The 16430-nt window shown below is 40.5% G+C and overlaps 1 protein-coding gene across 2 annotated transcripts in view; it reads right to left on the bottom strand.

Moving 5' to 3' along the window:
* Nucleotides 1-16430, bottom strand: part of MLLT6 (MLLT6, PHD finger containing) — a 94680-nt gene that overhangs the window by 52230 nt on the left and 26020 nt on the right. Inside the window, exons 1-2 of one of the 2 annotated variants that reach the window (XM_056548044.1) lie at nucleotides 15369-15546; nucleotides 2153-2232 (exon numbers count right to left, since the gene is read on the bottom strand). In XM_056548044.1, the coding sequence (XP_056404019.1) occupies nucleotides 2153-2232; nucleotides 15369-15546 (258 nt within the window). Of the gene's footprint in view, nucleotides 1-2152; nucleotides 2233-15368; nucleotides 15547-16430 lie in introns of those variants that run through there. The other variant, XM_056548045.1, reaches the window with a different exon arrangement.

The raw sequence follows: 16430 nt of genomic DNA, 5'->3' as shown, positions 1-16430 counted from the left end.
TATATTCACTATCACTATTCTGCGTACGCACTATATTCACTATCACTATTCTGGGTACGCACTATATTCACTATCACTATTCTGGGTACGCACTATATTCACTATCACTATTCTGCGTACGCACTATATTCACTATCACTATTCTGCTACCTGTGCTCCAAGTACAGCCACCGACCGCAGGGTAGTGCCAGAAGTCAGCTATCCCAACAGGGGGCGGCTATACAAATCAGTCATGGCAGGGATGGCCGATGTCTGTGATGGAAAGAGGCATTGTAAGCTAAAGCTGAATTCAACTTATGATGGTTTGTGACAGGCCATTGTAAGTCGAATTCATCGAACTTTGAGGCCATCGTAAATAGGGAGATCACTGTATTAACCAATAGGCCAAACATAGTATCCAAAGTAGAGGTAGGGGGTCATCTCGGTAAGAGTAACCACAACATAATAAGCTTTAACTTATTCTATAAAAAGATGTCTACTAGTGGGACTACATAAACATTTTACTTTAGTAAGGACCTTAATAACACAGATTGGAGCGCCCTCAGGAATAAAAGTACACAGCTATGTGGGACATTTTTAAAAGCATCCTGAATAGATCTTGTATTAGAATATTGGTTAACCAAAACCGTTCGGAATGTGATCAATGATAAGAGGAAAGCATTCAGACCACTGACACAAGAAGGTATTGGAGAGGCATTAAACATTATAAGCAGAGGAATACATTTTGTAAGAAACAAAATTTGCAAAAATTGTAACAGATAGAACAATTGCCATAAAAAGTAAAAATAACCCAAAATATTCTTCACCTACATAAATAATTAGAAACTTAAAACTGAAAATGTTGGCCTCCTAAGAAATAATCTGAGTTAAATTGTGGGGAAGGGTGAGGAAAAAGACAATTAGATGCCCTCTTCTCGACTGTATTTACAAAAGGAAAATCCAATGTCACATGACATGAGTGGATAATGTAAATGATCCAGCAATAATAATTATGCGGCGCCATCTTATTAACATTAAAACACACCAATCATCGGGCCCAGGTGGCATCCAGTGGTGTCCAACCTTGGCCAATGCTTAGCAAGTGCCACTGTCTACTATTTCCTGGCTGTAGATGCTAATAATATCATGGGATGTATCAGGTGAGGCAGAGAGACTTGTGACAAGGACATAGTTTTGCCTCTATATAAATCATTAGTCAGACCACACATGGAGTATTGTGTCCAATTTTGGGCCCCTGTATATAAGAATGACATGGCTGAACTGGAGAGGGTGCAGAGGAGGGGACGACAAAGATAATAATGGTATGAGAGGATTACAGGACCAAGACAGGTTATCAAGCTTGGGGTTTAGTTTGGAGAAAAGACGTCTTAGGGGTGATCTGATCACAGTGTACAGATATATGAAGGGACAGTACAGAGATCTTTCTAGTGATCTTTTTATACCTAGGCCGGTAACCATGACAAGGGGGCATCCTTTACGTCTAGAGGAAAAAAAAGGTTTCACCATCATCACACACCGGGATTCTTTACTGTAAGAGCATTGAGACTATGAAACGCTCTGCCACATGATGTTGTGATGTCTGACTCCATAAACAGGTTCTCAATAAACATGTTTTTCTAGAGAGTGATAACATTACAGGTTATGGATACTAGATTTATAGGGACAGAAAATTGATCCAGGGATTTATTCTGATCGCCATATTGGGGTCAGGAAGGAATTTTTCCTCTGTCATGGAGCAATCGGCATCAGCCTCATGGGGTTTTTTGCCTTCCTCTGGATCAACACAGTAGGGATTTAGGTTGAACTTGATGACTTGTTTTTTTTTTATAACCTTATGAACTATGTAACTATGAATAAGTGTTATGAAAGTTATTTTTTATCTAGTTTATAAAATGTTGTGGGCAACGTTCTCTGATATAGGAGGGAATTAAACAAATAAATATATACTATTTATTGATCAGTTTCTCTTTCTTATATAAACCAGACGATTCCAATCACAGACTTGCAAAGCTGAACTACAGTCCCACCAGTGCTCTGTCAGTCTAGGAGCCATTTACAAAGGCCTGCAATGTATCTAGTGAGCTGCATGTATTGATAAGATTAGGGTAGAACATACATAAGATAATAAGTATACATACAAATCCCAACTTACCACCCTGGCGGCTCGCTCTTGTGACTCACACTTTCGACAGAACCATGGTCCGGTAGGCACCTGTACAATCCCATAGCATGCTGGAGAGTGAGAAACAGAGACCGGATTAGATTTGGTTGTGGATCCATGTCTTTCGCTGCCTTAAGATCAACACTTTTAACAATTTTGATAAGTCGAAAGTTATTTTAATATATCAAATCTGCCTGAAAACAAATCTGTCTGGTTTTCCCATAACAACCAATCACAGCCCTGCTCTCATATCTTTATGAGCACTGATACAATGTAAGCTGAGCTGTGATTGGTTGTTATGGGCAAAACTAGACCGTCTTGGTTTCAGGCAGATTTATAATGGTTCTCTGTCAGGGTCCGAACGTTCAGACCCTGACCTACCCTGAGGTACACTTCAATCCAGAAAAACAGCTCTAAAGTCTTGGCCACTAGGTGCCCCTCTTTCCTAAATCTGTTATCTTCTGCCCTTTGTTAGGGAAAATCTATTCTCTAGTAACAGCCATGGCAAAACAGATTACAGGAAGTGGGGGTGGAGCTATACCCTGTGCTCTGTGCTGGAGAAAGGCAAGAAAAAGACTGTCCCTTCATCTACGAGGATCTGCACTGTCCATGCAAGGTAAATCAAGGCTTCCCTCCCACCTTCTTTGCTGCTGCAGTTTATTTCCTTTCTGCTTATAGCATCTTGCAAGGCTAGTGCACTATTAACCGATTCTCATCCCCCATATGCCATCTAAAGTAGTGTACTGTATAAATCATTCCCCAGCATGGTGCAACCTGTTTAGTGCCTAGAGTAACTCTTTCCTTGCTGTCCTGCTGTGTCTTTTATTTCAGGTCACATAGCACCTTGCAAAAAAAAACAGTACATCAGTAACTCCTTTACCCTTACATGCCATCTAGTGTAGTGTACTGAAGAGCCCTCGGGACCCAATATAAAATGGTAATGAGGCTGTTGCAAGCGATTACAAAATATACAGTCAGTCACAGGTGGCTGATGAAATGGCACGGGGGGAATGAAATGGCACATGGAGGGGTGATGAAATGGCACAAGGAGGGGTGACGAAATGGCACAAGAGGGGAGATCTAAAATGGCAAGGGAGGGTACCATTTCTAAAACCTGTGACAAAATGTTTGTGGGAGAAGGCAGTAGTGGTTAAAAACATCGTGGGAGCTAGACTAAAAATAAAAACAAAAAAGATCAGTCCCATGCAGGGCTCTGGTGCACTGTGTAAATCATCAGCCCAGCACAAGCCGTTCAGTATGTGAGGTGTTGTGCAGTTTTAAAATCACCTTGTCAACACTCTGAAGGGTTAATCTAAATTAACCACGCAGCAGGTTTTTAAAACTTTTTTGAAACAAAAGCGGCACAGAGAATATTTGTCACAATGTTACTCAATCCGAATATATTTATAGTGCCGCTATTTATAACCCAATTCAGAAGAATTCTACAATGCTATACGGAAAGGTTCCTCTAACCTGTGGTTCTCAGACTGTTGCAAGACTACAACACCCATCATGCCCTGACAGTCAGCTAGGAAGGGAGTTAAAGGGACACAAATAGTTTCTAGAAAGCTAAGTAAGAGAGCCATAGAGATTTGGCAGGGAATCACAGCAGCAAAACTAGAGCCAAGCATTAAAGGGGTACTCCACTGGCCAGCGTTCAGAAGTAAATGCTCTGAACGCTGTTTTCGAGCTGCGGGGGAAGACCAAGCCCCCTCATGACGTCATGGTCACCACCCCTCAATGCAAATCAATGGGAGGTGGCATCACGTGTGTGGCAGACCCCCGCAGCGTGAAAACAGCATTCGGAGCATTTACTTCTGAACACTGGCCAGTGGACTACCTACCCCTTTAAGAGTTACTAAGGAAAGGCATAATGCCTTTATGTATGAACAGAGCAACCGGAATGGGGCTAAAGACAAACAACAGACAGTGTTACATTTTTTTACATTACGGTCTATGTAAGTTCCATTGAATTGCATCACTGTACATTTTTATCTGCTTAACCATACAATTCTTTTTTTTTTTTTTAGACATGCACAATAGCTTAGGAATAGTCTAGAAAGATTGAGGGAAAAAATGGATAAAATTTCACTCCTGGACAAAGCCTGGTGGCGAAACGCGTTGGAGGTGTGGTGGGTAACTGGGACATGGGGACCTATGCTTTATGTATGCATAAGTACAGTAAAATCTCATTTAGCGGACACCTCCCAGAAGTGGACAGTTTTTAATTCCCCGGAAGAGTCCCATAAGACTTAAAGGGGTACTCCGGTGAAAACCTTTTTTCTTTTAAATCAACTGGTGCCAGAAAGTTAAACATATTTGTAAATTAAATCGGAAAGAAATTGGGGTATGTGCAGCTCACAATATCAATTAGTCGAGGCTAAATGGGAAGTATTTACACCCAAAAATACTAGTACAAAATAATATATAAAGGTAAAAAAGGGGAGGTACCAAATGCCTCTAAACTAATACCATAAAATGGTACATGATGATGAAATTACAGAAAAAATAAATAAATCGGACTGTGCTTCACTTTAAATGATGTACAAATTTAATATAAATTGATATAAAATATTGCAAATTAGATATAAAATAAATAATGCAAATCTAATACATAAATGCCTCCTACCACAGGACCCTTGTGGGGAGGTATGATATTTGAATACAAAGCATATATTAAAATTTGAATATTTAATATATGCTTTGTATTCAAATATCATACCTCCCCACAAGGGCCCTGTGGTAGGAGGCATTTATGTATTAGATTTGCATTATTTATTTTATGTCTCATTTGCAATATTTTATATCAATTTATATTAAATTTGTACATCATTTAAAGTGAAGCACAGTCTGATCTATTTTTTTCTGTAATTTCATCATCATATTTGTAAATTACTTCTATTAAAAAATCTTAATCCTTCCAGTACTTATTAGCTGCTGAATGCTACAGAGGAAATTCCTTTCTTTTTGGAACACTGATGACATCACAAGCACAGTTCTCTCTGCTGACATCTCTGTCCATTTTAGCAACCGTGCATAGCAGATGTATGGTAAGGGCAGCATGGTGGCTCAGTGGTTAGCACTGCTGCCTTGCAGCTTTGGGGCCTTGGGTTCAAATCCCACTAAGGACAACAATAAATAAAGAGTTATTATTATTATTATAATGACGTCCGCAAAGAGCACTGTGCTCGTGATGTCATCAGAGAGAATTCCAAAAAGAAAAGAATTTCCTCTGTAGTATTCAGCAGCTAATAAGTACAGGAAGGATTAAGATTTTTAATAGAAGTAATTTACAAATCTGTTTAACTTTCTGGCACCAGTTGATAAAAAAAAAAAAAAAAAAAAAAAAAAAAAAGATTTTCACCGGAGTACCCCTTTACTGTATTTGCACCCTCCGAATAGGGGACACTCCCAATAGCAGTCATGGACACATCCAATAGGGGACAAAACACTCCCAATAGGGGACAACCAGGCTTATGCGCCAGCCCTACCTTGCACACAGGGTCACTGTCAGGGGGTACAGCCAATACCCCAGTAAGGGGCCCAGGCCCCTGATGCACCCCCCTGCAGAAGCCCCAGCACAGAAGCAGAAGACTAAACAGAAGTTTAAACAGTGGTCTCCTGCTTCAATGTTTTATAGGTAATTACTAGAGATGAGCGAACTTACAGTAAATTCGATTCGTCACAAACTTCTCGGCTCGGCAGTTGCTAACTTATCCTGCATAAATCAGTTCAGCTTTCCGATGCTGCGGTGGGCTGGAAAAGGTGGATACAGTCCTAGGAAAGAGTCTCCTAGGACTGTATCCACCTTTTCCAGCCCACGGGAGCACCAGAAAGCTGAACTAATTTATGCAGGATAAGTCATCAACTGCCGAGCCGAGAAGTTCGTGACGAATCGAATTTACTGTAAGTTCGCTCATCTCTAGTAATTACATTCTGGAGGGAGTATAGTACAGTATTCTGTCACTTTTGAGCCTTTTTTCCTAATAAGGAACATCTCTTAATAGCGGACTCTTTTTTTTTATTCCCCTTGAGTGTCCACTATTGGGAGATTCTACTGTATATGCGGCTTTATTCTCAGCACTGAGGGTTTTCTCCTAGTACTTTATCACTTGCACTTTGGCTCTATTACTATATTTCCATGCATGGCATGCCTTAGGGTGATGTATATTGCTACTTATGTTTTCTTATATGTTTTTTGGTGTTTATACACATGCCCAGACATTACCAGGTTTTTTCTATTTTTTATGCTTCTCTGCCCACTGAACCTTATCAGCATATTATTAAAGGGGTATTCCGGGCAAATTTTTTTTACCCCCTATCCAAAGGATAGGGGATAAGATGTCTGATCGCGGGGGGCCCGCTGCTGAGACCCCCCGCAATCTCCCTGCAGCACCCGCATTCTATGCGGGGGCTGCGTCTCTAGTTTCGGAAACCTCCAAGTTTCCGGGACTGGGGACGTGACGTCTGTCACGCCCCCTCCCATAGACATGAATGGAGGGGGTGTGGCGTGACGTCACGTCCCAAGTCCCGGAGGTTTCCAAAACTAGAGACGCAGCCCCCGCATAGAATGCGGGTGCTGCAGGGAGATTGCGGGGGGTCTCAGCAGCGGGCCCCCCGCGATCAGACATCTTATCCCCTATCCTTTGGAAAGGGGATAAAATGTTTTTGCCCGGAATACCCCTTTAACACGCATAGCAGGATGCCCTTCCCATTACCCCCTTTGTTCTACTTCCATACTGTTTATGTGGTACTACATTGTTTTATTGTATTTTGTTAGTATACCTTAATAAAGATGATACAAGTTTTCTCATAATATGGTCTCCTTAGTGGTATTTTTACCTTGTTTATAGGCTATTAGTATTCATAATTTATTCCCCTTGACCTCTATATTGTTGTTTTTACCTTTGGAGTCCTTCCATTTTTTTTTTTTTTTGTCAAAATTTTTATTTAATAAAATGGACAAAAATGTGCGATGACAGATATGATTGTTAGACACAATCGTTTAGTTTTTTTTTTTTTTTTAAATATATGATTTGAGGCCATAAGATACTACAATCATAATGTGAATTCAGCCTAACGTTTTTATATCTGCGGCTCGAATCACACATGCAGTGCTAAAGGTTGTGTTTTTTTTGGTTTTTTTTGTGTTAAATGCACGACAGAAGAACTACTTTATACTTTTCCTTATTGCTTCTGGCTTTGTCTTTAAAAACTGCATCGCATCTGTTTTTCATGTTCTATGTAAACTACTAAAGTCTCCTTCTTGCTAAAAAGGCCACTAGGTGGAGCTATATACATAATGTATAAATTCTTCTCTATAAAAACATGTCACATGCATTTAACCATTACTATACTTTTCAGGATATTTTACAATTGGGTAAGGCTGGGTCCACATCACGTTTTTACCAATACAGGACCGCATATGGCTGGGGGAGCTAAAACCTTGCGCTCCTGTATCCCTGCTGTATGCCGCCCGTATGTAATTCATTTCAATGAGCTGACCGGAGTGAAACGCTGACTCCGGTCGGCTCATTTTTGCCCCGTATGCGGTTTTCCCACCGCACCTAAAATCGTAGTCGACCACGGTTTGAGGTGCGGTGGAGAACTGTATACGGGGCAAAAATGAGCCGACTGGAGTCAACTTTTCACTCCGGCCGGCTCATTAAAATGAGTGACATACGGGCGGCATACGGCAGGGATACAGGAGCGCAAGGTTTTAGCTCCCCCAGCCATATGCGGTCCTGTATTGGTAAAAACGTGATGTGAACCCAGCCTTACCCAATTGTAAAATATCCTGAAAAGTATAGTAATGGTTAAATGCATGTGACATGTTTTTATAGAGAGGGATTTATACATTATGTATATATATATAGCTCCACCTAGTGGCCTTTTTAGCAAGAAGGAGACTTTATGCGGTCCTATATTGGTAAAAACGTGATGTGAACCCAGCCTTAAAGGGGTATTCCAGTAAAAAACTTTTTTTTATATATATCAACTGGCTCCAGAAAGTTAAACAGATTTGTAAATTACTTCTATTAAAAAATCTTAATCCTTTCAATAATTATCAGCTGCTGAAGTTGAGTTGTTGTTTTCTGTCTGTCAGCAGTGCTCTCTGCTGACATCTCTGCTTGTCTCAGGAACTGCACAGAGTAAAATAGGTTTACTAAGGGGATTTGCTTCTAAACTAGGCGGTTCCCGAGACACGTGTCATCAGAGAGAACTTAGACAGAAAAGAACAACTCAACTTCAGAAGCTCATAAGTACTGAAAGGATGAAGATTTTTTAATAGAAGTCATTTACAAACTGTTTAACTTTCTGGAGCCAGTTGATATAATAAAAAAAAAAGTTTTTTCCTGGACAACCCCTTTAACCCCTTAAGGACGCAGGACGTAAATGTACGTCCTGGTGCGGTGGTACTTAATGCACCAGGACGTACATTTACGTCCTGTACATAACCGCGGGCATCGGAGCGATGCCCGTGTCATGCGCGGCTGATCCCGGCTGCTGATCGCAGCCAGGGACCCGCTGCGGGTGTCCGCCATTAACCCCTCAGATGCCGGGATCAATACAGATCCCGGCATCTGCGGCAGTGTGTGATTTCAATGAATGATCTGATCGCCCGCAGTGCTGCTGTGGGGATCCGATCATTCAGAATGCCGCACGGAGGTCCCCTCACCTGCCTCTGTCCGGCTCCCGGCGTCTTCTGCTCTGGTCTGAGATCGAGCAGACCAGAACAGAAGATAGCCGATAACACTGATCTGTTCTATATCCTATACATAGAACAGATCAGTATTAGCATTCATGGTATTGCTATGAATAGTCCCCTATGGGGACTATTCAAGTGTAAAAAAAAAAATGTAAACATTTTTTAAATTAAAAGTAAAAAAAAAAAGTGAAAAATCCCCTCCCCCAATAAAAAAGTAAAACGGCAGTTTTTTCCTATTTTACCCCCAAAAAGCGTAAAAAAAATTTTTTATAGACATATTTGGTATCGCTGCGTGCGTAAATGTCCGAACTATTAAAATAAAATGTTCATGATCCCGTACGGTGAACTGCGTAAACTTTAAAAAAGTCCAAAATTGCTACTTTTTTAATACATTTTATTCAAAAAAATTATAAAAAATGTATTGAAAGTTTTTTATATGCAAATGTGGTATCAAAAAAAGTACAGATCATGGCGCAAAAAATGAGCCCTCATACCGCCGCTTATACAGAAAAATGAAAAAGTTATAGGTCATCAAAATAAAGGGATTATAAACGTACTAATTTGGTTAAAAAGTTTGTGATTTTTTTTAAGCGCAACAATAATAGAAAAGTATGTAATAATGGGTATCATTTTAATCGTATTGACCCTCAGAATAAAGAACACACGTCATTTTTACCGTATATTGTATGGCGTGAAACCTAAACCTTCCAAAATTAGCAAAATTGCGTTTTTCTTTTTAATTTCCCCACAAAAATAGTGTTTTTTGGTTGCGCCATACATTTTATGATATAATGAGTGATGTCATTACAAAGGACAACTGGTCGCGCAAAAAACAAGCCCTCATACTAGTCTGTGGATCCCGCATCATATGGCGTCGGTCCCGGCGCTAATCAACGGCCGGGACCCGCGGCTAATACCACACATCGCCGATCGCGGCGATGTGCGGTATTAACCCTTTAGAAGCGGCGGTCAAAGCTGACCGCCGCTTCTAAAGTGAAACTGAAAGTATCCCGGCTGCTCAGTCGGGCTGTTCGGGACCGCCGCGGTGAAATCGCGGCGTCCCCAACAGCTGATCGGACACCGGGAGGGCTCTTACCTGCCTCCTCGGTGTCCGATCGACGAATGACTGCTCCGTGCCTGAGATCCAGGCAGGAGCAGTCAAGCGCCGATAATGCTGATCACAGGCGTGTTAATACACGCCTGTGATCAGGATGAGAGATCAGTGTGTGCAGTGTTATAGGTCCCTATGGGACCTATAACACTGCAAAAAAAAAGTAAAAGAAAAGTGTTAATAAAGGTCATTTAACCCCTTCCCTAATAAAAGTTTGAATCACCCCCCTTTTCCCATAAAAAAAATAAAACAGTGTAAAAAAATAAATAAATAAACATATGTGGTATCGCCGCGTGCGTAAATGTCCGAACTATAAAAATATATAAATTAATTAAGCCGTACGGTCAATGGCGTACGCGCAAAAAAATTCCAAAGTCCAAAAAAGCGTATTTTGGTCACTTTTTATAACATTAAAAAATGAATAAAAAGTGATCAAAAAGTCCGATCAAAACAAAAATCATACCGATAAAAACTTCAGATCACGGCGCAAAAAATGAGTCCCCATACTGCCCCGTACGTGGAAAAATAAAAAAGTTACAGGGGTCAGAAGATGACATTTTTAAACGTATAAATTTTCCTGCATGTAGTTATGATTTTTTCCAGAAGTGCGACAAAATCAAACCTATATAAGTAGGGTATCATTTTAACCTTATGGACCTACAGAATAAAGATAAGGCATAATTTTTACCGAAATATGCACTGCGTAGAAACGGAAGCCCCCAAAAGTTACAAAATGGCGTTTTTTTTTCGATTTTGTCGCACAATGATTTTTTTTTCCGTTTCGCCGTGCATTTTTGGGTAAAATTACTAATGTCACTGCAAAGTAGAATTGGCGACGCAAAAAATAAGCCATAATATGGATTTTTAGGTGGAAAATTGAAAGGGTTATGATTTTTAAAAGGTAAGGAGGAAAAAACGAAAGTGCAAAAACGGAAAAATCCTGAGTCCTTAAGGGGTTAAGGGGTTAAAGAGAAAAAAAAAAACAACAACCCCCATATGAGTATATAACTTTTAAAACACAAATCTTTTCCTAATCTACAACTTGAATGCTATATATATATATATACCGTCACACTGCACTGGTTTCCTGTAATGTGAATGACAGCGACAGCTCAATCATATGGAACCCACATCCGCCCCTCAGAGACAGCATCACCTAACCACACAGCTTTTAGAAAACGTCTGTAACTAGCACTACAACTATATCCCCATACATCAGTGTTATCTCTCTCAATATATATTTATGTATAAATAAACAACATTCCTCCATATAAAACTTAGCAACCTGCGTATACTAGTTACACTACATTTAGTACTACGGAATATTTAAGTGTATTTTAATTTCAAGCCTGAGATTACCTATCAACCCTTTTATTAGGCTTTGTTCACACATACTTTTAGCATACCCTAAAAAAAATACACAAAAAAAATTTAAAATACACTTAACTTGGTTCTACAAGATCCACTTTTTGTAGCATTTTTCCCTCAAAATAGTGTGTATTAGTAAATGCATCTTTTTTTGGCATTAAAAGTCATATAGGGGGAGATTTATCAAAGCTGTGCAAAGGAAACGTTGTCCAGTTGCCCATAGCAACCAATCAGATCACTTCTTTCATTTTGCAAAGGCCTTGTTAAAAATGAAAGAAGCGATGTGATTGGTTGCTATGGGAAACTAGGCAACTTTTCCTTTGAACAGGTTTTGATAAATCTCCCCCATAATTCTTAAATTCATGTGATTAAATAATTTATATTAAAGGGGTATTCCAGGAAAAAAAAATTTTTTTTTTATATATCAACTGGCTCCAGAAAGTTAAACAGATTTGTAAATTACTTCTATTAAAAAAATCTTAATCCTTCCAGTACTTATGAGCTTCTGAAGTTAAGGTTGTTCTTTTCTGTCTAAGTGCTCTCTGATGACACGTGTCTTGGGAACCGCCCAGTTTAGAAACAAATCCCCATAGCAACCCTCTTCTAAACTGGGCGGTTCCCGAGACACGTGTTATCAGAGAGCACTTAGACAGAAAAGAATAACCTTAACTTCAGAAGCTCATAAGTACTGAAAGGATTAAGATTTTTTAATAGAAGTAATTTACAAATCTGCTTAACTTTCTGGAGCCAGTTGATATTTATAAAAAAGTTTTTTTCCTTGATAACCCCTTTAAAGAAATTGAGGTAAAAACAACAATAAAAAACGCAAACACACATTTAAATGTCTATTTAAAAAAAATATATATATATTTCTTTAGGAGTAAAAAAAACACCATAGTCACAAAATGCTACATTTTGGGGGAAAAAGCCATCACAAACAAAAAAGTACTGTTTGTTATGTGTTTTATATTTTCTTATTGCTGTGGTTGAGAAACAGGATATATAGTAGTTATACACAGCCCCTCCAGCTCTATCTGTATGAGATCAGGATATATAGCTCTATCTGTATACTGCTACTATCTGTATGAGATCAAGATATATAGTAATTATACATTTCTGCCAGAGGCACCCTGCTCAGGAAACACTGATATATGGAATACATATCTATAGACTCCCCATTGTGCTGGGAGATGTGGTTTTGCAACAGCTGGAGGCACACCGATTGGGAAACACTATCCTACTGACAACTGGCCGCAGCAATACTACAGAAAAGGAAAACGCCAAACTATTGTCAATGGGTTTTATTCAGGAAACCGCTATCCCTTTGGATGATTTTTAGAGGGGTCCTATACGTACAGATACTTTACAGTGATAAGCAAAAATAAATAAATAAAAATCAACCCACTTAAGAATAATAAAACTCTCTAGGCGCAGTGGTCTCCAACCTGCGGACCTCCAGATGTTGCAAAACTACAACTCCCAGCATGCCCGGACAGCCGTGCACCCTCGGATACACTGTAAGGCTGGGTTCACACCACGTTTTTCAAATACCGTTACCGTATACAGTTTTCCGCTAAAAAACGTATGGCAAAAACCGTATGCAACCGTATACAGCCGTATGACTCCAAATTAAAACGTATACGGTTTTTCCCCGTACGGTTCTATCCGTTTGCATCAGTTTTTGCTATTTTGTTGGAATTAGTTTTCCAGCAATTTAATAAAGTTACTATTGTTCTATTGAAATTCCAATCTGCGCATGTGTCAACTCCAAAAACGGATTAGAAAAACCGTGTGCAACCGTATTCTGAAATCCTGTGTACGGTTCTCATAGACAACAATGTTAAAAGAACTGCATACGGTTTTCCAACCGGAGGCAAAAAATGTGGTTGACAGCGTTTTTGCCTATGGTTGAAAAATCGGCATAACCATATCCGGGGTCAAAACAGATGCAACCGTATACAACATTTGGAATACGGTTTACAATGCTTCTCCATGCATACGGTTTCGTATACGTTTTTTTGCGGAAAATCGTATACGGTTACCGTATTTGAAAAACGTGGTGTCAACCCAGCCTAAGGCTGCACTCACACCACGTTTTTGCAATACAGTTCCCGTATACGTTTTCAATGTGAAAACCGTACGGAACCGTATTGTAAACCATATGCCAAAAGATGCATCAGGTTGCGTCCATTTTGCATCCTGTACGGTTTTGTCCAGTTTTTTCCCGTACCCAAAACTGTAGTCTACCACGGTTTTTGATCCGGGTGAAAAACTGTATTAAACCGTATACGTTTTTATTTTTTTTGCATGGGAGTCAATGGGAAACGTACAGAACCATATGTGCGTACGGTCCCATCCGGTTTTCACCCTATACGTTTTTTTTTTTACTTTGCACAGTTTTTTTTTTCTTGGAATTTCAAACAAGTGAAACTTTATTCAAAATGGAGTGAAAAGTTAAAAACGTATACGTTTTATTCAGGAAAACGCTATCCCTTTGGATGATTTTTAGAGGGGTCCTATACGTACAGATACTGAACAGTGATAAGCAAAAATAAATAAATAAAATAAATAAATAAAAATCAACTAACTCCAGATAAATAAAACTCTCTGGGGCAGTGGTCTCCAACCTGCAGACCTCCAGATGTTGCAAAACTACAACTCCCAGCATGCACATTTAAATGTCTATTTAAAGGGAAAAAAATTGTCTATAGGAGTAAAAAAAAAACAAAAAAAAAACACCATAGTCACCACATGCTACATTTTGGGGGAAAAAGCCGTCACAAACAAAAAAGTACTTTTTGTTATGTGTTTTATATTTTCTTATTGCTGTGGTTGGGAAACAGGATATATAGTAGTTATACACAGCCCCTCCAGCTCTATCTGTATGAGATCAGGATATATAGCTCTATCTGTATACTGCTGCTATCTGTATGAGATCAGGATATATAGCTCCATCTGTATACTGCTGCTATCTGTATGAGATCAGGATATATAGCTCTATCTGTATACTGCTGCTATCTGTATGAGATCAGGATATATAGCTCTATCTGTATACTGCTACTATCTGTATGAGATCAAGATATATAGTAATTATACATTTCTGCCGGAGGCACCCTGCTCAGGAAACACTGATATATGGAATACATATCTATAGACTCCCCGTTGTGCTGGGAGATGTGGTTTTGCAACAGCTGGAGGCACACCAATTGGGAAACACTATCCTACTGACAACTGGCCGCAGCAATACTACAGAAAAGGAAAACGCCAAACTATTGTCAATGGGTTTTATTCAGGAAAACGCTATCCCTTTGGATGATTTTTAGAGGGGGTCCTATACGTACAGATACTGAACAGTGATAAGCAAAAATAAATAAATAAATAAATAAATAAATAAAAATCAACCCACTCCAGATAAATAAAACTCTCTAGGCGCAGTGGTCTCCAACCTGCGGACCTCCAGATGTTGCAAAACTACAACTCCCAGCATGCCCGGACAGCCGTTGGCTGTCCGGGCATGCTGGGAGTTGTAGTTTTGCAACATCTGGAGGTCCGCAGGTTGAAGACCACTGCTCTAGGGGGGGGGGGGGTCTCCAATACAAATAAATCGCTCTATGGTGAATAACGCACAATCTGAGATTGCTGAGTGTGAACAGTGGCTTAACACAAAGAGAAAAGTCGCAGCCCCGGACTGTCCCGTGCACACTCGGATACACTGTAACTATCAGGTGATGCGGTAACGGTCCCAACGTTCTATTTACAAAACATATGCTACAAAGTAACTGACACCTAATTAGCATATTTGTAAATACTGCCTATGATTAACCCTTAGTAGGGGAGGGCAGGTGGGTGGCAGCAGAGGGGGGGTCAATGCTATTTAATCCTCAATGCCCCCACTGCCAATCTCTAGCATAGCCGTCCGTCATACACCTGCCCCTTTCACCCGAACAGTTGCCCCAAAGGTGTCTATCTACCGCCCCTTCTGTCAATATTTGCCCCTCCCCCAGGACGCGTTGCCCCACCTTGGTGCACCGCCACATTGCACCCGTGGCCGTCACAATAGACCAGCGGGTTCTCGGCCCAGCCCCTCTCATCCGAGCACACGCAGCAGCCTCCAACCATCTCCTTCATCCTCCCGTGGAGCCACCGCCACTGCTTTCCCCGGGGCCGGGCGGCCGACCTGCCGGGGCCAGTGCGCATGCGCAACCTGCTCCGCTCACCCTGGGCGACGACCATAGTTCTTAGGGACACGACGCATGCCTACTAAACAAAACAGGAGAAAAAAAAAACAAAAAAAAAAAAAACTCCGTGCTGTTCTAGCGCGCATGCGCGGGGCAATATCAGAAAGATTTCGTGGCGTAAAGCGCATGCGCGAGATGTTTATGGCGGCGGTGGTGGTCACAGTCCACAGACTACAGGTGCCCGGCTGGTTAGGTGGTCGGTTTTAGGAGCCAATGCTTCTGAAGAAATTTATCTTTCTTATTGACTTATGTCTATTAGAAGACTTCCATTGTGTTTGAAGATCAGTGGTCCCTCAAGTTACAATATTAATTGGTTCCAGGAAGACCATTGTATGTTGAATCCATTGTATGTTGAGACCACAACTCTATGGAAACCTTGTAATTGGTTCTGAAGCCACCAAAATGTCATCCAAAAATAGGAAAAAGTGAGGATTAAAGAAAAATAAGTAGATAACTAATACAGATAAAGCAAATCCTTACATATAAAAGTAATAAAGATCTGCTGGGAGCTGTAAATCACTGTCTATTTCAGTGTTTCCCAAAGAGGGTGCCTCCAGCTGTTGCAAAACTACAACTCCCAGCATGCCCGGACAGCCTTCGGCTGTCCGGGCATGCTGGGAGTTGTAGTTTTGCAACAGCTGGAGGCACCCTCTTTGCTAAACACTGGTCTATGTAGAGGACAGGAGCTTCTTCAGGGTCCTGTACAGTACACAGTGTCCTAAAAAAAAGTAAAATGGAGCCGCCCTCACCTGGTGTCCAAAGGAGCAGCTAACCCTGGTACAGGTAAAGAGTACAGAACATGTAATACCTCCCTGTACTGTAGGGGGCGCTACCAGACACCAG

The sequence above is a fragment of the Hyla sarda genome, chromosome 12 (assembly GCF_029499605.1).
Source record: "Hyla sarda isolate aHylSar1 chromosome 12, aHylSar1.hap1, whole genome shotgun sequence".
Classification (NCBI taxonomy): Eukaryota; Metazoa; Chordata; class Amphibia; order Anura; family Hylidae; genus Hyla; species Hyla sarda.
The sequence above is the reverse complement of the archived record's forward strand: the minus strand, read 5'-3'. Positions and strand labels throughout refer to the sequence as shown.